The sequence below is a fragment of the Pholcus phalangioides genome, unplaced genomic scaffold, assembly GCF_987345545.1.
Source record: "Pholcus phalangioides strain wild (caught in Gottingen) unplaced genomic scaffold, Ppha-v1.0 ptg000042l_1, whole genome shotgun sequence".
Lineage (NCBI taxonomy): Eukaryota > Metazoa > Arthropoda > Arachnida > Araneae > Pholcidae > Pholcus > Pholcus phalangioides.
Window position 1 is genome coordinate 2,113,420 of NW_028301628.1, and position 22,571 is coordinate 2,135,990.

Consider the following 22,571-nt stretch of genomic DNA (forward strand, 5'->3'; position numbering starts at 1 on the left):
GATGGTGTTAGCATGGCCCTCTGCATCGTGCAGCAGCGCCCCAGGCTGGGATCTTTCCCTGGCCTCTTCGTTAGATGCTTCACAGGCCCCAAAGTAGTGAATTTATTGTATGAAAAAACAAAAAAAAGTTATGAATCTGCCCGACTGGGGCTCTGCCAGTCCCACCTTTGTGGGGCAACAGGTGTTAGATTTCAGATGAACGCAGCCCATACTAGAAAAGCAGAGGAAAATTGTAATTTTTTGCTTCTCCACAATGCTTCACATTATTTGTCTTGCTCAGGCATTGGAACTGCACTATGTATATATAGCTGACCGATTACTGTTCCAAGAGGTCATCAAGTTGACGTCATGGCTCACCAAACGCGGAGTACGAGAAGACAGCTCTGGGGCATGTTGCTTTGGTCAGGGGTGGCTTAAGTGAGGGTGCAAGGAGTGCAGAGTCCCCAGGTGGTGTCCAGGACTTTAGTTTAGACACGTAAGTTTTTAAAATTTTGTTATAATAAAAATTCACAAAATACCACGCGCTGCCTCTCTTTTTTGAGTCATACTTTTACAATGAACGAAGATGTTGAAAAAACAAACAGGGCCTGGACAGTATCTCTTAGATATTATAAGCTATGTAGGAGGTATTGACCTAGGGCTGCAACACCAGAAACAAGGATGGATTAACTCACACAGGGTAAGTGCGCATTCTGGTGCCCTCACCCTATAATTTTTCAGGAGCGGTCAAATAACGGCAACAAAATAATTCGGAGTCACTTTTACAGGGTCTGGGGCACCAGAAACCCCTCTAACTTCCCTAGTTTCTGCCCTAAAAACCTTAGAGTAGGTATTTTGATGATAACCAAGTTCATCTCTATGGTGGAGATCTTTGATTAACTGAAAAATTCAACCCTAAAAGAAAGAAGAATATGACAGCTCTTTAATAAGAGCTGCAATGTGTGGGAAACATTATCTGTAATAATTGAACGATGAAATAAAATTATTCTGGACGATGAAAAAAAAAATCTTCGAAAGTGGGATGTATGGTCAACGGTATGTTATTCGGTAAAGATTGGTTTGTGGCTTTGGACGGATAACAAAAATCAGGTTTTTTCCAGAGTAACCTAGTCTAGAGCCTTTTTAACCTCACAACAGCGACATCTTTAGAGGCGAATGAAAGCCAGGGGCTCCGCCACTGAACTTATCCCGTTGTCTCTTCCATCCCAGCTTTCGTGGCAGAGTCTGGAACAAAGTGAGTGCACCTAACAGACTGAGTGTGTAGCTAGTGTTGTATCTGATATTTCAGTGCTGCCATCTATACTTCAAATTGTGAGTGAAGTGTAATGATTGAATATTTGTAATGTTGTAGGCCTGTTGCTCTCTGTGGCGAGACTTTTTAATGGGGAGATCGGCTCGCTTTCGCGCCTTGAAGTTGGGAACCACTGAAAACCAACTTCAGCCAACCACCACTGTGGCGCCGGTGAGTTTCAAACCCAGATCCTCGTGATGCGAGTCCATCACTGTGACCACTCGACCACCGCAGCGGCTATCATCTTTAGAGGCGGCACAAGAAGCTTTGCACCCAAGCGGCAGGTGAGCTTGAGCCACCTCTTGTTTTGAATTTGTGTTTTTGCACCATAAATGCACTGCAAACAACCATGGCTATTTATTTTACATACATATTTTTGTGGTATTCGATTAAATTGACCAGAATCACCTTCAGGAGTGTGCGACAGATGCGTCACACAGGGCCCTGCGTTTGGTGGAATCCCGCATATGTGAGAATATTTTTTAAAAAAAGTAAATTTTTTTCAACAGTAGAACAAGGTAGCTATAGGCCCCTCTACACGTCTTTTTTTACATGCCAACTGGTGGGGATTTTGACCCACCAGTGAGGATAAAAGATTAACACTGGTGGGGCAAAGTCCTTTTCTTGTTTTGCTGGAGCGGCTTCAAACCCTACTAATATGATGGAAGTCAACGAAGAAAACTCGAACAAAAATATTTCACTTGCGAGACAGATTTTCTTTTTTTCATTGAGGAAAGGGAAAGCTATAGATAAACTGAAAATATACATTTTCTCCAGGGACAGACTTCTCTGGGTCTTTTGCTCTCATAAAAAGTCAAAGAGAAGATGGAGGACTAAAAAGAGGTGAAAGATATGACCATTGTTTGATTTCTTTTTTTTTCGTTGCCCATTAAAGTGAAAAACAATTTAGTTAAATAACCCTGGAGTAGAGAGCATTTAAAATTACCAGGTTGTCATTAAGATGCCGGGTTAAAACATTCTATTTTAGAGCAATAAAGATAAACATCAGCGCAGTAGTACAAAACCATCCAAATTAATAGGACATTATGTGGTTTCGGTATCCAAAGAGATGGGAATGAACAAAGAAATACAGTGGGGAGTAGAACCCCGTTTATAAGAGTTTCGAGAGATTTGAGTCAAAGCGAGTTGCATGTGTAAAAGAATGAATTGTGACCAAAGCCAAACATGTATAAATAAGAAAGTCGTATTAGCGGGTGCTCCACTGTACTGTGGTTTTATAAGTGTTTCTGTGTATACTGAATCCTACTATTTGATGAACATTGGTATATACAATACTTGAAGAGTCATTCCGTCACTATGGCCCAAAATATACTGACAAATTGAATTTTCTGAATGTTATGCCGAAACTAATATTTGGAAAGAAAAGTGATTTGTCTCCTAAGGGAATCGAACCTGGGTCCCCTTGCATACCGGGCATGTGCGCTAACCAATACACCAGACACACACTTTTCAGTTCCTTATACCCCGCATTAGTAGCGTGAAGTGCTGAGTGGAGACAGCAGCCTCCCTTAACTACAGAAATTTTCACCCCAGTTGGCGTTTTTGTATTAAAGATGGTATTTGTTTCTGCCTAAAATAAAATATACTGAGAAATTGAATTGTCTGGATGTTATGCCGATGTTATGACGAAAATTGCTGTAGTTAAGGGAGGTTGCTGTCTCTACTCAGCGCTTCATGCTACTAATGCGTGTTATAAGGAATTTGAATGTGTCTCTCTGGTGTATGGGTTAGCGCACTTTCCCGGTATGCAAGGGGGACCCGAGCTCGATTCCCGGGGAAGACAAATCGTTTTTCCTTCAAAAAAGTTCGGCATAACATCCAGAAAACTCACTTTCTCAGTAGATTCCATCACTTGAATCTCAAAAGTTTGTTAAAATTAGGGGGGGAAATGGGAATGCGTTGCGTATAGTATGTCTTTGAGGGATGTGTTGATGACAGTACCTCTTTGTGATGAAACTATGAAACTGTTTGTGTGTGTAATTACTGTGTGGCGGGGACATAGTAATTAAACCAACCTACCGAATCTGGGATATCATAATTATGCCAATGACTTTTAAGAGGAGCTGTGTTACGCAAGATGAAATTTAAGCTGATTGAAACCGGGGATTTCATGTTGAGAATTTATTATTCGCAAATGCGGACCCGTGTAAAATTACTTTTTGTTCATATTTTTTTTAATTGAATGTTTTTCATCTCTTGTCGTGTTCTTTTTGGATTGTTTTCTTGCTATCACATTGAAAAGGGATAGAAATTACCATCTCCTACATTTTAACATTGAAAAGAAGGTTGAATTTTTTTCTTGTTTTTATTTTCCAATCTAATGTTTAAGTTTTTGCATGAGTTAATTTAGTGCCTGCTCAAGCTAGAACAGTGTTGGCAACTTGATTAGATATTAATATTTCTTTAATACAAATATTATTTAGATTACTGCTGCACAAATGAAAAATTACACAGCTTTTAATACAATAGAACATCCCACCACCAACCCCTACCCCCCCCCCCAAAAAAAAAAGAATGTGAACACCAGGTTTCTGCAAAGCACCAATTCGACAGCAATGGTCTGAAAGGATCTGAATTGGTCGTTTTCCAATTTTTTGCAGCTTTGGCTCCTACGAGCTTCCAAAATTTTCTCGCTCCTCTGTATGCTCTATGTGAAGATCTTCATAAATCTATTTATCATATTTATTTTATATGATAAATCTATTTATCATATAAATATTGACGCAAGGTCACTCATTGATTATATGTAAGGGTTCATCCCTGAACCTCCAGGGCTCCATCAGCTTCCTTCTTGTGGGATTTCTACTGGTTATTCGACTGGATTCTAAGTTAGTCATACTGTTCTTTTCTACATTTCTACTTAAATGCTTCACATCTGCTTTTTTACAGGTCTTTGAGTCCCCCTTAATCACTTGCCGTGGCTTTACTTCTACTTGGTTTTTACCCATCAGCCTTTTTAGAATATTCCAGAGGCTTCTATCAGGTCTAGATTAGTGTTCGAAACGCATTGGTTCTACTCAGGGCTGCAACTAGATACATTGTCACCCGAGGCAAACAGGAATTTCGGCGCCCCTTGCCAAGTAGAAGAAACAGTTAAAGAGTGAAGTCATCGCCCCTTCTGGTTCAGCGTTAGGGGCACCAAACCCACCTGTCCCCCCCACCCCCTAGTTTCAGCCCTGGTTCTACTACCATCCTTTCCAAAAGTCCTTTTGCTAATAATTGAAGTTAAATTCCTAAAATTTGTCAAGGGTGTCATAGTGAGCTGACTACATTGATGTTTGCATATTTACTCACTAGCACTCAAAATGGCAAACCATGAAGCAATTTCACGAACAACACAAATTTATTTTACAGAAACAGCTATGTAAACGTATTCGACTAGAATGGGAGAAGTGCGGCAAAATTCGCGTAGCCCACTGACGACAAAACCGTAAATCCACCTGTGTAGGTTTATGTGACGATTGACTTTTTTACAGTTTTAGTCATGGCACCAGTGTGATGATGGTTGTTTTTCACAGCACCAATTATGTTGTGGTGCAAAATTGTTGAGTACTATTTAAGTTGACAGTACTCCAAGAAAGAAAACTTTTGGCCTGGTGATCATATTAGTGGGGTACCATTTTTGAGTTGTTACCGTGACCGCAACAACCCTTTGTGTGTCGGTGAGTAATTCTCCTGAAATAATTATGAAATGGAGCACTACAACCCTAACAATTAAGTCACAAAGAAAAAATAATATGTCAACACACAGAGGTCTAAATGCACATTAGGTTCTTTAATTCTTAATTCATATAACCAAAAACAAAATACCAAAAAGAAAAAACGATGCTGAAATACCTTACTTTACTTATCGAAAAATTAAAATTAAAATATCGCTGCAGTTTGGTTTTTCCTGACCACTCAACAAAATTTGAAAGAGAAAATTTACTCACTATCTCCCATATTAAGGTCACTTCATTCTTGACAACCGGATTTCGACGGACAGTTCGTTTTCTCATAAGTCATCCTTTGACTGGCGAATTGAACGATTAATGTCCTCTGTATCTGCTGAAGCGACGGTCCGTGCACATACTTTACGATGTCGGAGCATCAAAGTTCTCCATCTGTACTACCACTCGGGGTAGTGTGGACATGGACGAAGTAGCATCCTTAGACTGGACTGCAAGAGACAGCTGCTGGACTTCATCTTTCTGGCATGACAGTAAACCTTCCTTCATGGATCAGTTGGGAGCAACTGATATGACGAGACGATGCTTCATACTGTTTTTCTCGAGCTTACATCTTCGAATAAAATGTTACGACTTTTGGCAGTTCAGAACTAAATGGGATTTGAGTTTCAGGGGCTCTTCAAGTTACGTGGGGGAGGGGGGGGGATTTCTTCAACGGCGGGACCGCTCTTTCTCGTGCAACTGGTCCCGATGAACTGCACGCCTCCAAAGTTTTTCAGTGATAATATGTAAATTGAGTGATGGGCGAGGCTTGAGAAAGCGCACCCTCTAATTCGTCGCGCAAACTGCGTCATCCAAAATTTTACCCAATTGTATCACGAGGCGCGAACACAAACATGAAACCAAAAGAAAAACATCTTCTCTCAATACGGGGTCGATTTAAGAAAATGAACGGCTTTCAGCAAAGTTTATAATTACAACAATAATTTTCAATATAAGATTTCCGGATTAAATGCACAAATATTCATTAAAATCAAAAAACATTAACATCATTGTGTGGGGAAAAAATTTAGCTTTCCACCGATATGCGACATCATATATAAACTTGTTTCGCGACATGCCGAAAAATTTAAATCCAAACAAAGGAAATTCTTAAAAAAATTCAAATTCAACACTTTCTCGATGACAGAGAATAATTTCAAGCATATATAACATTATTTCAAAAGTTCCTCTCCCTCACAATATTTTACAACACAAGTTTTTTTTTTTCTCTAAAGCATCGGAAACAGTAGAGAGAAAAAAGGGGAAAAAAATATAAATTTTTAAAATTGAAATACTCACACGGTCTCAAAATTATTTAACTCTTGATTAACAAAAATGTTTGTTTCCCTTATTTAAAAAAAAAACATCGACTTGGAATATGCAAAAAGCGAAAAATCGGCTTTTCAAGTATAAAAAAAAATATACAACAGATTACGAACAAGTGAGAGAGAAAGAGAAAAAAAGAAAAGGAATCTTATCTTCCTTTTACATGTACCGAACGCGTTCGTGTGGGAACAAGAAAAACTGACTCATCAAGATGGCGATAATATCTTTGATTATCAGTGGATCATTAGGTGTGTCTCTCTCACAAAAGAAAGAATATATTATTCAAAAGAACACACATTTTCTCGTTCAATTTAACTCTGAATTTCTCAAAATTTCACAGGAAGAATCAGAAAAATTCAAGGAATTTGTTATTGAGTTCAAAAGATTGAGATGTCAAAGCAAAGCATTTAATATTTAGGATTTCCCAACAAACACATACAGTGTGATGCATAAAGAGTGTGTGTCCACTCTATACAAACGATCTGTGGTTCAGATCTCGGGCATTTTATGAATATCAGACGGAATGATAACACAAGAGAAAAGGAACTAGACAACCACGAGATTCGGCTCAGCTTTCCACAATAATATAAAGACAGAAGCTCAAATATTTTCCACGCGACAAACACAATTATATTTACATTTAGCAAATTTCACTTATTTGACATGACAATTCTGGGTTGAAAATATGTCAGGCTTCTTTGTCAAAGGGGGGGAAAGTCTCCTACTTTTCCCACCGTGACATTTATGTATGTCTGTTAACTTAGTTTTTTAAATAGATCCAAGAACTCTTCAAGTTCTGGCTTTTCAAAACAGTTATAGTTTAAAAAAGTTTTTTTTACGGCCCTCAACATTTTGCGGTCCGGTATGATCTTGCTTCTTTTTGACAGGTTGGGTAATTAAGCAATATATTTGAGAAAAAAAAGATTCATTAAGAGAGATATAGATGGCTTTTTTCTCAGCCAGAGATATCAAGGAAACAGTAACTGTTTCCTTGATATCTCTGGCTGAGAAAAAAGCCATCTATATCTCTCTAAACCGTCCCACCCGGGGGCCATTTCCTGAAGTTAAGAGAGGCTACTACTGCCTCTACTTCAGCGCCTCACGACACAGTGCGTGAAATTTGGAGGGCAGATTCATGTGTCTCCAGTGGTGTAGATGGTAGCATGCTTGCCCGGTATGCAAGAGGGCCTGGGTTCGGGTCCCGGCGGAGACGTGATGACTTTTCTTTCCAAGCTCACCTCAGCATAATATCCGGAAAATAACTGTTTCCTTGATTCATTAAGAGTCCGATCTGTATGCAAATAATTCAAAATCTTATTAATTTTCTTGAATCTCACTCGAAGAGCTTACTCATACAGACGTCATCTCTAATCCACCATCTTCGACGGAGGAATCAGACAACGACTTGAGTCACCAGAGCACACGCAAGAGCTCAGGCTGGTAATTCTGGTTCTAACTGATTTCATCAACCTCTCCTGGGTGATGTGCTTCGCTTTCCTAATACCGTGTTTCTGGATTGGACTAGGAAGTGTTTTATTACTTTCTCCTAGCAGCTACAGACTGGGATGTGTTCTCTTCCCTAGATTTTTCTTCTATTTTCTTCACTTGTTTTTCTCTAATATATTTTGTGTTCAATGCTTTTGTATTTGCTGCTTCTGCTTATTTTGTGTATATTTCAATGAGCAAAGTGTTTTGCCTTATTTGTCGGCATTTAATATTTTTTGCAATTCTTTTGGTCAATAACAACTTTTTTTGGAAGTATATTTTCAGCTGCAGCCTCATATTCTTCACACGGAGATATCTTCATGTGGCGTTTTCTTGTAACTGTCGCCTGGGGCTGCGAAGCTGGAACACCAGTCTCCATCATTCTGGGCTCTCCGGCATACGGCCGAATGGAACAGGGCCATGGCCCCCCACACAGGGGTGGGGGGCTGGCAGGGCTCTACCTCTGGAGCCCGGGACAGTTCTCATCATTTTTTGCTTTTTACGCTATAAATTAACTACAGAAGGGGCCCGTGAAAAGTCTGACCGAGGAGCCCGCTAAAGATTCCAGCCTAGGGGCCCCGCTCCAGGATGTGGGGGCCCTGGACAGGGCTATTTTACCGGTAGAATAGAGACGGCCCTGAATGGGAGCGCTCCCTAGTAGATTATCTCCTTGGCAGACGGCCGAGTGGGAGCATTAGACAAGAGCTAAGCGGCCCTGTGGTGACAGCCGCGATGCATTGTCATTTTTCAGATTGATTATCTGCAACAGGCATTCGTGAGGTACCGTGGGCCTTCCATGGATGTTGCCCCGTATGTAATCTTTTCAATAAGCTATATAAATGATGGCGTGGGTTCGGGGGTGTGTGAACTCTCTGTTCGATGGGGGGTTCTTTTCAGCTTTCCAGCGCGCCTCCAATACGTTATAAGTTCCTATGGAATCTTAACGTGGAGGCGCGTCTGGTTTTCAGGCTCATTATGATCGCACCTGCTCAAGTCCAGTCCTGGCTGTAGGGTCCCTAGGCTCTTCTTTGGGGATCTTTGCGTTGCCCTCTATAGTGAATTTACAATGTGAAAAATAAGAAAATGAAAAGAATCTTCTAGGGCCTCCGGACTAGAACCCTGTCGGCAGAGCAACAACCTGGGGGGAGCAGGCGGGTCTCGTGCCTCGGGCGCTGGACCCGAGGGGCGCAAATTTCATTCTGAAACCTCTCCTTCAACATTACAAGGGGGTGTCGAAATGCGTGCTTACTTGTCGGTGCACCCTTGTTAGGGGGGCGGCAGGGCCGGACTTGAGCAGATGCGAAAGGTGCTTCCGCGCCGGGCCGCTTAATTTTAGGGGCCGCAAAACGGAATAAAAATTCTTTTATATCAAGTTACATTGAGTGACATTTTGATTTCTTAACAAAGCAACTTAAAATTCTTTCGAAGACAAGGAACCAACACAGGATTAGAGGTTTTGACACCAAGCCAAGAGTACACGCGAGTTAAGTGTCCTGGGCGCAGGATCAGAAGAAGCGCTAAATTCTCCCTTTAACGACGCATTTAAAACTACACGAGGAGGTATACGTGCTTACTTCCGCCGAAAAAGTGTTTAGTAGCGGCTCTGGATAGCGGTCGTCTCTAGCAATGACGGCCATTCTATTGTGGTGCCGTGCAAAAAGGTTTAGCCACCTACGCTGTGCTTTTTGGCGACAGTCAAATGTGTCCCTCTTATTAGTCATTTTATGTGACCAGTGACGTGAAATCTAAGTTTGTAAAAATGAACTAAGCGCCACATTTTTCTAGATCACTTCAGTGATCCGCGGTGCAGTTCCACGTCACTTCAGGGGCCCACCCGTGACTAGAACTCCTCCACCCGTGACTAGGCGTCTTACCCGTGACATGTTCCCGGATCATTCAAGTGATCCGATTCAATTCAGCACAGTTCTAGAACACTTGAGTAGCTCACGGAGGGCCGCAAAGGGGGACCGGAGGGGGTGCCGAATTGTTTTTGTAATCACTTTTTCAACATTGTACGGGGGCGCTAAAATTCGAGCTTACCCCGGCTGAAAAAATATCTAGTTGTGGCCCTGGGCCGACGGCACATTCCTAGATCATTTAAGTGAACCAGGGCTGAATCTTCAATCTTGCGAATTACGCGGCCACAGTTTATTGGTCACGAGTTAACTAGTGTTTTTATACTCATACGCAGCGTTCGCCAATACGCCTTATTTATTCGAGCATCAAAATTCAATTTTACTCCAAATTTTGTTGAGGGATGGAAAATATTCTTTCAAATTATAGGTAATTTTTTTAAAATAGAGTTATGTTTCTCACATATGAAAAAAATACCCCTTAAAATTTTGAAGAGGAGTGAAATTACTCTTCAAAATTATATTTTCGGCTGACATTGGTCATACGTCTTTCCGGTGTGGATGAGTGAACTAATCACTAGATCACTTAAGTGGCCCGCGATACATCTTATCAAATCAATGCATTGGCCTTTCGATACGGGCTGATTCTCACTCTAACGACGTACTGTATCTGTATGTAAGACACGGTGAGGGGAAGAAGGCAAAATGCATGTGCTTGCCATAAGGAGAATCATTTCGCAGGGCAGCTGTTTGGCACTGGGTCCCAAAATACTTAAGCTCGTCCGTGGGGACGCACTTAAGTTCTTTGTGGCCTAGTGCGAGAACTGTTTTGCGCCCTCTAAAATGGTTTTGAATGGCTGAAGTTGATTTTCTGTGGTTCCCAACTTCGAGGCGCGAATGCAAGCCGATCTCCCCGTTAAAGGGCTCGCCACAGAGCAACACGCCCACAACGGATACAATCAATTATTCAATCAAACTTCACTCATAGTTAGAGAAATCGAGGGCACAGATGGCAGCACTCTCTACACATAACAAGCATTACATAGAGAAAACTCCATCAGGTTCACAGCACGTACACGCATATTCCAACATGTACCTACCAATTTGTTAGACGTTCCGCAGAGGAATGTGGACGAAGTGCATGTGTGGTTTAGTAGTAGTAGTGTCCTCGGGCATCCGAAAATGACTATTAAACTTTGTATTTTATATGATAGTAATAAAAAAAATTTGGCAATAAATTCAGGAAATAGCACCCACCGCCTAAGCCATAGGTGGAGATAGATTTGGAAGTCTGAGGGTCATTATTGCGGGGGGGGGGGGAGAGGGCACGATGATGTCACTTCATATATACATTACAGGACCGCAACTAGATGCTTGGTCACCCGGGGCAAGTGCGCATTCTGGTTCCCCCTCGTAATATTGAAGGTAAGGTTTGAGAATGAAATTTGCACCCCCCTCTGGTCCAGCGCCCGGGGCACGAGATCCGCCTGCTCCCCCCCCCCCTTAGTTGTGGCATATATTAGATCAGTCGACTCCACCTTTGACGCTGGGGGGGGGGGGGACCGTATTTGCTCCCAGTGAGAAAAATTGTAAGCACGGCCCCGGGGACTTGAAGGGCACTGATCAACAAACAGGGCTGCAACTGGGTGGGGGCAGACGAATCTTGTACCCCGGGAGCTGGATCAGGGGCGACGACAAAATGCGTGCTTGCACGCGGCTGACAGGACTCCATCCCGGAAGGATTCTAATTTTTTGTTTCTCTACTCTACAAGCCAAGGGTGTTCAACGTTTATTATGTTAAATCAATGAAGTGGCCCACTGTCCCCTAATGATGCCACTTCATTGAGTTGAAGACGTCCCTGGGTTTGAGAGGAGGTTGTCAAAGTCCAAGACCTAGAGCAGTGATTCCCAACGTGGGTGTTAACGTCCCCTGGGGGTGGTAGAAGCTACGGGTATAACATAGGATCCTATGGGTTAGATTACGTTGGGGGCGATGGAAGAAAAAATTTCTGAAGAAGGGGGCGGATATGGGACGAAAAGGTTGGGAAACTATGACCTAGAGCAGTGGTTCTCAATTGGAAGCCCACAGTCCGGTTTCATTTATTTTTGAAGTTGAAGGCCCGCCGGTCAAACACATGATTAACGGAACATGAATGGGGAAAAAGTAAACGGCAGATCAGGCACGGCCCAGTACCGGGCCCGGCTGCAGCCATAGCCCCCCACATCCTGGAGCAGGGCCCCTAGGCTGGGACTTTTGGCGGGCCCTTATATAGTGAATTTATATTCTCTTTCCCGGGTCCCAGGGCTGGAGCCCTGTCAGCCTGCACCCTTCGCACCTGGGGAAAGGGCATGATCGATTGAGTTATGTGACTGATAATTCACGCAGTACACACTTAAACACCAACCCCCCTTTTGCCTGTGTTATAAAGGCTGCGTTTCTGCTGACTGTGATGAATGCGAATCCTTTCAGTTCTTAACGAATGAAAACATATGTTATTATCAAAACAGTGGGCTAGAAGAATAAAATAAGCCGAGTGATTGGTGGATCCGTTTTCATCATCACCATCACATGCATATGATGAATCTGGATGAAGCTCCAATGCCCAATCAGAGCGGTTGTTTGTCGTTGGGGGTTCACCCTCTATTGAAATTGCGTACCGGTAATCAGATTGAAGCTAACGCGTTTGAAACGTTAATAATCGTAATAATTACGCAAGGTTTAAGAACCGGATTCAAGCTTGGCGTGATTTGGTATGTTTATTATGAATAATTATGCTTGAAATTTCGTTAAAAAATTTGAATTGTCAATGTTTTTTTCCTACTTTAATCTGTGACCTCATCATCTACCATTTTATAATTTTCTACGAGTCCACAAATTGACATCTTTGTCCGGATAGGGGGCTGTAATAATATTTACGTTTTTAAATTCTAATAAGTGGAATATCCATTGATGATGACGGAATTTGTTCGGATCTGTCAATTATAATGCATTTCTCAAATTTGCCGCCCTAGGCTCTATAGCAAGGGCAGTCTTAAGGCATGGGCTCACCCGGGCACCTCAAGAAAACAGGGGCCTCACAAAAATGAAAACCGTTTCAAATTTTCGAGAATTCGCCAAGTAGGGCCTCAGAAAAATCACTTGGCCCGAGGGCCCATGATGCTCTGCCCTGCTTAAGATCATCATACCACTCCCTTCCCCTGAAACTGATTTTATCCTACCTTTCAAAGTCAAGAAAATTTCAACGAGATCTCAATTTTGTGTGAGAGGCCCCCCTCCCCCTCTTCTTTGAGGTACCCGGTGGGCCCATGCATTAAAATAGCTCTGGCTATAGTCTGCCCCTGTAAATATGCTTATGTCTCTTAGTCACTCTTTTGAATGCTAAGTGACATGGTCCTTTGCATTCTATGTCACTCTACCATTCATGTTCTTGCACACTGTTTAGGTCACCCTTTCGTTAGCTCACTAACCTGATTCCCTTTCTCTCTAGGTCACTCTTTTGGTCATTAATTGACCTGATTCCCATGCACTGGGACACTTTTTTTGCTTACAGATATCTACGTTACAGATATCAGGTTGCTCACTGATATGGTCCATCACTTTCTTGGTTGTTCACTGATATGGTCCATCACTCTACATTCCTTTTGGTCATTCTCATGCTTGTACATGCTCTAGATTCCTCTTTAGGTTGCTGTCTTGGTTACTCAAGTGCACGCACACTGTTTATATCATTATTTTTACTATAAGTCATTCACTGGCCTGATTCAGTTTCTTTCCATGGTCATTCTTTTGGTTACTCCCATGCTTACAAAATCTTTAGGTTGCTCTCAAAACTGGTCCCTTGCTCTCTAGATCACTCAAATGCTTGCCTTTCACTGCTGCCTAGTCTCGACTTGGGCTCTCAAGGTCACTCTTGTTCATTCACGTACTTGCAAACTCTAGGTCACTGTTTTTAATCACTCAATGACATAATCTTATGCAGAATTTTCTCAAGGGGGGGGGGGGGGTTCAATTTTTTTCCCTATCAGGGGGGGTTATGTTTTCGGGGGTTAAACCCCCCCCCCCCCCCTGCGTATGCCAATTCTCATTGACCTAGGCAGAAGTTTTTTATGGTTTTGCCGAATATGACTATAATTTTGTTGTCCTTCTCTTATTCTAGTAATTTTCTCAACCAATCATTTCTCAGATTCGATATCCCCTCCGAACTTGCCACCCTGGACTAAAGTCCGCTAAATCCTTCGGCTCACAAATATGCCTCTTATGATGCCATGTTGCAATAAACACAATTTTATGTGTACAATATGCACTCAGTTTCTTTGGGTATTGTATCTTTTAATAGGCTGCTGTGTTTACAGTTTGAAGGATGAATCCTACGTGGGAAGATCCTCTTGATGATAATGATGATGAGGCTGCCTATGAAGTAAGATGGTTTTTTTAATGTTTTTATTAAGAAAGCTTTATGTAATATTTAAATTTATCATTGTGAACTAATGACACAAATATTAATATAAAATTTTCAATAGATGGGTTAATACCTTATGGGGGAGCTGGGGAGGGGAGACGTGCCCACAAGCATATTTACAAGGAGCTTGGCAGGCTGTAACCCACTGTGGCAAATTTGAGGAATTATTGGTAAATTGGTGGGGTCAATGAAGATTCTTTGGTCCAATGGTTAGCAACTCCAAGCGGTACCTTTGAATAAATACATCTTGTATCCACAGGTCGCTGTGCATACAAAACAGTTTTATTTAACACATTTTATTTTGATTTGATTATATTAGCTCGAACTCATTGGCGATGTGCATGATTACATCTGCCCGTGTATAAAAAAAACGTGTATTTCCTACTGGTGATAGCCAGCAATGTATAATTTTAATATTCAATAAATCTCTGAAACCACCGGAGTTCCCATCGGACAATGTGCTCAAGTCACCTTGTGTGATAGATCCTGGGTTCAATGCCGTCTTAAGGCATGGGTCAACCTGGGCACGACCCGGGAGCCTCATAAAAATGAGATCTGGTTGAAATTTTTGAGAATTTGCCTGGTAAGGCCTCAGAAAAATCACTTGGCCCACAGGCCCATGATGCTCTTACGACGGCCCCTGCCTGGGTGTCTTTTGATCAGTTGGTAGAATGGGAGTAGGGCAGCAAAATTGTTATAGCCCACAGGTGGTGATAACATAAATCTATTGCATAGAGTGATGGACCATGTTAGTGTTTGGCCAAAAGAGTGACTTAGGGAGTTTACAAGCATAGTGAGTGATTCAAAGCATAACCTAGAGAGAGGGACCACGTCAGTGAGCGATATAGAACTTCTTCATACAATCTTCTTCAGTGAGGAACATACTTCTCAACTTCTAGGCACAAATTTTATCTCCCTGTTTAAAAGTCGCCACAGAGCAACAGGCCTACAACAGTACAATTATTCAATCGTTGCACTTCACTCATAGTTAGAAAAAACTATGACAGTTGGCAGCACTACACATAGCAAGCGTTATACAGAAACAAAACTTGTTTGGTTCAGAATACGTAAACACACATTTTGGCATGTGCCATTTGTTTCTTTGGAAATTCTGTAGAAGAATGTGTACAAGGTGCAAGTACGTTTAAGTAGTAATACATGGAACATTGAAGGAAAGGAGACATCCACTTCCCATCTCAAGGAGATATCAAAGTGTTCCCGAAAGATGGGTGTATCTGTAATTTTATTAAATGACTATATGTGTATATATATTTGTATAACAGAGTAACAAGAAATCTGGCTACAAGCGTATTAATAAAAAAAAAAGAAAGGAAATCTTGACTTTTGGACTCAGTAACCAAAATTCTGTTAGTGGCGGTCCATCTGTGTGCATTGGATGTTGTGTAGGCCATACAATGACAAATATACAAGATGCTTAAAAAAACAAGAATTTGTATGGTTATGTTATTCTTTATGTTATGTTAGACTTTCGTTTTGACCTCCAAAACATGACCCCCACGAATATACTAAGGGACAATTGTATTTAAAAAAAAATCATATTGCTCCCCACCCCCACCTGTGGGGCATGGGTCCCATGTTGAGAAACAGGGTTATAGACAGTATCATTATATAAGGCTCTTGTGTAATTGATATTTCATTTTGTTTTTAAATTCTAGAAAAGCACAGTAGTGGGTCGTGACTCAGTTATATTTCTCATTGATGCCACCGAAGAGATGTTTGAGAATAGGACAAATGACTCTGGTGATGAAGAGACATTGTTCAGTCTGTGCATGAAAGTATGAGCATATGTGTTTCTTAGATGTACATTGGCAAAAAATTCAGTACATTTTAGTTTTCTTTCACAGAAAATATATTGCAACTTATAAATTTGGTTTTTTTAACAATATTTTCAAATCACCATATGTTTATTTTTTTACAGTGTGTTAGAACCAGTGTTACAAACAAGATTATTAGTAATCACAGAGAATTGCAAGCCATTGTTTTATTTGGGACAGTAAGTTGAGAGACTTTGTAATTATCTGTTCAGTATTAATGGAATCATAGGAAAAAACAATTCCATTTGTGAAGAGATAAGAAAACCACCAAAATATATTTAATTAAATATAGATTTATTAAAGTTTTTGCATAATCAAAATTTGAATATTATGGTGCATTATTATGAAGGTAAATAATTATATATTAGACCAATAATTATTAATAGTATCTGAGTATTGAACAGGGTTTCCACTGTTAAATACCTAGGTATCCATATCGATCATAACCTCAGATGGAAAACTCGTGTGAAATATTTGTGAAATAAACTTCGTTGTGTAATTTACAAACTTTATTACCTCGAACCATGCATAGATCAATCCTTCATGTTAACATTTTATTTACAACTCTATAGGCCTATCTCTACCACTATGTTTGGTTTAGCTGTTTAGGGTGGAGATTTTATTTCAAATATTCAGTAATAAAACCAAAAAAGAGTAAGACTGATAACAAATGACTTTTCAGCCCTTTCCAGGGTTGGTAAAAAAACCGGCTTTTTTGAAAAAAACCAAAAAACCGGGTTTTTTTTGGTTTAAACCAGGTTTTTTTGTTTTAAATAGTATTAACATTAAAAACAATGAAATTTCTGAAAAATCATTCAAACTTCCAATAATTAACAAAATAAAATGTTTATTAATGTAATTAACACTATTCCCATGCTAATTAATCAATAAATATTTATTAAATTTTAACAAAAACCAACTTTTGCCATTTAATTATTTTTTGTTCAACTCAATGGATTACTGTGTGTTTGAAAATTCTTTTAATGTTATTATTAATCATATAATATATAAAGGTTTTTCTCCAGTTACTTTCAGTATACTTAATTACGAAGCTATTTTGCAAAAAGTAATAAAAATTAGGTGAATATAATGCATTTAATGATGCATAAATAATGCAGATTAATTAACGATGATTTACGATATACAGGGTGATTATAACTAAGGTTCTGATTTCAAAACACTAAAAAAAAAGCGATTGTCAGAATGACTTGAAAATTGACATGAATATTCCTGAAAAAATTCAATTTTATTTGATAAAGGGGAAAAAATACTTAAAAATGTAAAATTAATGACACATCATCCAACATGTGGGAAATTTGCTCGCAGAATGGAAACGATAGCCAGTCAAGGCAAAATTATAACTTAATTATAGCATTGCACGAGTCCATAATTCACGGAAACATCACAAAAAAAATGAAGTAATTGAACAAATAACTACAACTTACTCAAAAAATGTTAAATATGTTGTCCACCGCGTGTTCTGGCTATGAGGTTGAAAGCACAAAAATTCTTGTTCAACAGCAGAATCGGAATATGCCATGGTCATTATGTGGATGTGCTTGCAATTCAGCTTTATTAAACCAAATGCGCCCCCTTTCCCCCGTTCATATTCCTGAGGAATGAGGAACTTCTAACATATAGGGAATGTGCTGGAGATTACAATTCATCAAAGTTTGCAATCTGACCACTGTTTATAACATTTTGAGGTACCCCCACAGCCAGTAGTAGCTAGTCTTTGTCAAAATGGGTCTTCAGCAGCTGCTTTGCTGGTATTGCAATGTGCATCTTGATAGAAGTTCTATCCACACACTGATGCTGTGGAAGTGCCGAAATGATGTGGTTGCACAAAATAGATTATACTGCTGGCCAAGTACAGCATCATCTACTTGCACATTTTGCACTTTTTTCTTTTGCGAAAGAAACGTCCATTGCTTCAGGAGTATCCATGCACATTTTCAAGTCATTCTGATCAGTACTTATTGTATAGTTTTGGAATCAAAACTTAAATTATAATCACCCTGTATATAGCTGATTATTTTTTATAAATCTGTTACTACTATACAGTAGAACCTTGATTAACTGGGCTTAACAGTGTGTGTGTGAAAGTATAAAAAAACAACTATTGAATATTAAGACTGGGAGATATACAGTAGGAGATGTGCTACTTCTTATGGGAATGAAAATGTATGTGAGGTAATGTAACAACTAGTACACTAGTCTTTGTCCTTTAAGGACAGCTGGTGTCTTTATTGGATTATAGGACCACCTGCCCCTAGCATGATGGTGTCACTACTGTAGCTGCTTTGTGAAGGGAAAAAGAAACCCTGTGAGATATGTAATACACCACTACATTTAGATGTGTGATGCAATCCTTATTCATGAATTTGCTAAAGATAGAGCATCAGAATGTAGCCAAAGGTTAGAAAATGTTGTAAGAATGAGAAGTTTTGGCTTTTATATATAACTTTAAATGACTAAGATACTTCATATGAAAAATATATATATATTCTGGCCACTTTTATGAGACTTTTTGAAAAAAACCACTTATAAAATCTTATGTCATTTAAAGATATATCGTCAGAATGTACCCCAAGGATATAAAATGAGGTAAAAATGAAACATTTGGCTAGTAATGAACAAATATGATATTTTTCAGGGAAAAAAATTATATTTAGGCCACTTTTATCTGATTTTTTGAAAAAAACCAAAGTGGTTTTTTTAAAAAAACCAGTTGGTTAAAACCAAGGTTTAAACCATGGTTTAAACCAACGTGGTTTAAACCAAACAACCCTGGCCCTTTCCAAACAACTTTTTCACAGTATTGAAATACTTCCTCTATGTCAGCTTCACTTCTACAAATGCTTCCTAATTCTTTTTAATCAACAATTTCCTTTACCCTCAAATAGATTTAACAATGCTTACTCGCTACCACGTATTTGCAAAACACTCCTGAAGAAGCATTTTATTAACTTCAGCAAAATTTTTGAACTCTTTACCACCTGATTTTCTTAACATTACTAACTTATCACCAAAAAACATGTGAAGCTATTTATTTTCAATCAACAATATCAAAAGTTTCTTCTGATTTTCTTCTACTCTCCTTATTCAGTTGAATCAATCAATTCAATTTCACACATTGCATTATTTTTCTGATTTTTAATACTAGTATCAATCGGAATATCACATAATGTGTATTTCATGTAACTGTTTCATGTACTTTTCCTCCTGTATTCTACAGCCATTTGATTTTTATTTTTTTCCTTTATATTAACCACTATTTTAGTACTTTAATTTTTCTTGTAAAAATTCTTTTTTTCCCATTTGTTTGTTATTTTGTTTATAAATTTTATTTTTGTTCGTTCTGTACATTTTAAATTTACGTTTCAATCAATATGGGTTCCTTGACCTGATGGCTGATTTTTTTTCTTCCCATTTTGTATTTTTGTAAGAAAAGAAATTAATGAATTTTGAAAAAAAATATATTAGCATTACCCATTGTTTAAATTTATTCTTCAGGGAAAGAGCAAAGGCTTGAAATCTGACACAGATTTCAAACATGTTTACGCATTGCAAGATCTGGATGAACCAGGAGCTGAAAGGGTTTTGGAAATTGAAGAATTGATGAACAGTAATGCCTAAACATTTTTATTCTGAATTGTTCACTTTTCAAATTTCTCCTTTTATGTATATAGAAATAAATAATTTAATTTTGGAGAAACACATTCACTATCTAAAGGCAAATAACTCCCTCAGATGATAAAAAAAATTATAATTAGGGAATGTGAAATAAATTTACAACACAAGAAGAAAATTCTTAGTATCGGATAAAAAAATAACAATATCAATTCATTCAATTTTCCATTCTGAAATTTGTTTTCAAAAATAAATTTTAATAAGTAAGCAATTTATACCCTAATTGTTCTAATATATAGTTTCTATGACTCATTTATCTTAAATTTGAATTAGTGAAATCCTGTTTGATTTTATAAGGTTTTTTAAAACTTTTACAGTGGACAAAAAGACATTTTCTGAAAAGTATGGGCATTCAAAAGATTTCCTGCTTGCTGATGCATTATGGACATGCAGCTTACTATTTGCCAACTGGTATTTAATCCAATTTTTCTTTTAAAGCATAAAATTCTAATTTTTCTGACTTACAAGGAAAGGGCCCTATGGTAACCTCTTCAGAAAATTGCCACTGATTCTACTCATTTAAAATACGCATAATCATTTCAAAAAAAAAATCTTTCGGAATTATTGAGGGTCACCCCAAAAAAAATTTGATACAGTAAAACTTGTCTTTAACAGAACCTGTATTAAGCAGAAACCTGTCTTCAATGGAAAAAATCTTGGTTCCATGATTTCAGTGCCAAAATGCACATTAAAAAATCTGGATTAAACAACCTGTCTAACGCAAAAACGGAAAGGAAAATTATACCCTTTTAATGGAAACTTTCATCCAAATACCGTGACTGTGTTCCGTGATCAATATACCAAAGGATCATACAAAATGTTACAGTTCTGTCAAATTTTTTTTATGCAATTCTTGCTTGCAATGCACATTCTACTTCATCTGCCCTTAGAATTAGCAAAAACCGTTTCCATATTTTCTGATGCTATGGTTTAAAAAGTCATGTAATGATACAATTGTTTTCTTAAACTGTTACAATTTCTTTTCGGAAAAGTAGTTCTACGAGAGAAATCAGTGCAAGGGTTGGATTTTTAAATGATGTCCAAGACTTACAAAAATTGTATGCATTCCGTGATAATAATAGGCTGAGCAGGGCCGGTATTAAAGGAAGGTGGGAAGGGATAATTGCCTGAGCCGCAAAACTAAGGGTTGAAAATTGAATTTTACAGTAGTCAGGGCAGCAGTCACATTGTCACCCACACACACACAAAAATCCTAATAAAAACTAAACCTGACATGACAGATATTGACACCCTCATTGAAAATTTCAGAATAGTAAAAAGAACATAAATGTCATTAGCTTCAGATGAACAGTGAGGGGTGAAGTTTCATAAATTGAAGTCAGAATCCGAGCGTAAACTAATGAAAAAATCTAAAACTGAGGAATAAAATAATCATAAACTAATGAAAGAAATAGCTCTAGAATTAATGACAATTCAGAATTTATGATAGACAGTTTCAGAATTTGTGAAAATTTTCAATATTGTTGGGGCTTCTCTGTTTGATTCAGGCCCCTAGACCAGACTCAGGAATCCCAACAATGGTGTCAGAGCTGGGAGTGCAGTGGATGCTCAAGCATCCATAGTATTCTGTAACACCATTCTAAGCACCCCTCCCCCTCCAGAATTATTTAGAAATCCCCTATGCAACGATAACACCATAACCAGTGTTTGCCAATTCGCATCTAGATTCATGATTCTTGCTTCAAAATTCAATTTTACTTCAAATTTTGCTAAGAAGTAAAAATACTACTACAAATTTTAAGTATTTTTTTTAATAAAGTTGTTTCTCTTTATTTTTCAAAACAACTTTTTTAATGCATATATACACTCTTTAATATTATTTTTTCAGATAACATCCATACCCTGACTTTCTGTCATTCTGCATTATCTGTTAATAAACAAAATAAGGGGTTAAATTAATTAATCTAGTTCACTTTATTTTGCTCTCTAAAATAATACATTGTCTTATATGCTAGTAAATATGGTAGTTGATATTGGAATTTCATATAACGATGTTCATGTATAGTAATTGATTCTTAAACTGCTCAATTGCCTAAGAGCAATCACCCTAACATTATATCAATGAGAATTAAATCATCAAAGTGCCTTCAAAAAGTTGTATACCACTGTTCATCTTGTTATAATGATTCAAAAAAAAAAGTAAATTTATTTTAGATTCTTTTCTTTAAATAATGTAACAAAACCTATACAATGAAATGAATTTCTTTGTGCTGTTAAAGGGTAAAACATTTTTATGAAACAATGTTAAAATATATGTTTTTATTCATTTTTCAGTACTTATCAACTAGGACACAAGCGTGTAATCATCTTCACTTCAACAGACAATCCTCATCCTGATAATGTCCAGCTTTTGATGCAAGCCAAAATCAAAGCTAAAGATATGGCAGACAACAATATAGATATTGATTTAATGCATCTACATCGAGAAAATTCAATCTTTGATGTTTCAAGATTCTATAAAGTATGACATTTTTTATTCCCAATGATCAAAGCTTGACAAATCTCAGGTCGCCATGACAATTATAAAATTAATATTGGCCTAAAATTTACTGTATCTGTTTGCTAAATTGTCCATGATGACACAACATTTTCTGATTTCATATGACCAAGGCCTGGATGTTATGACAAAAAAATAAAAAAAAATTACTATAAAAAATGCTTTATAAGTGATAAAAAATGCTTTATAAGTGATAAAAAATGCTATTAAAAATAAGAAAGCTAATTTAAAAAACCAGGCAATGACAATTATTTGACTTTATTTTGAAAGTCTAAGAATTTTTTTTTCCATTATTAAAAATTACATGTAAATTTATTGTCAATATTAGATTTCATCAAAAACTGCCCATGGAGTTTTTCAAATGAACACTTTATGATTT

The 22,571-nt window shown here is 38.2% G+C and overlaps 1 protein-coding gene across 2 annotated transcripts in view; it reads left to right on the forward strand.

Moving 5' to 3' along the window:
• The first annotated feature begins 12,297 nt into the window (after positions 1-12,297).
• Irbp (Inverted repeat-binding protein) overlaps positions 12,298-22,571 on the forward strand; it is a 33,536-nt gene continuing 23,262 nt past the window's right edge. The window contains exons 1-7 of one of the 2 annotated variants that reach the window (XM_089254696.1): positions 12,298-12,437; positions 14,024-14,104; positions 15,823-15,942; positions 16,086-16,160; positions 19,498-19,609; positions 19,992-20,085; positions 21,970-22,156. In XM_089254696.1, coding sequence (XP_089110822.1) covers positions 14,048-14,104; positions 15,823-15,942; positions 16,086-16,160; positions 19,498-19,609; positions 19,992-20,085; positions 21,970-22,156 — 645 coding nt within the window. In that variant the 5' untranslated portion in view covers positions 12,298-12,437; positions 14,024-14,047. The remainder of the gene's footprint in view (positions 12,438-14,023; positions 14,105-15,822; positions 15,943-16,085; positions 16,161-19,497; positions 19,610-19,991; positions 20,086-21,969; positions 22,157-22,571) is intronic. The other variant, XM_089254697.1, reaches the window with a different exon arrangement.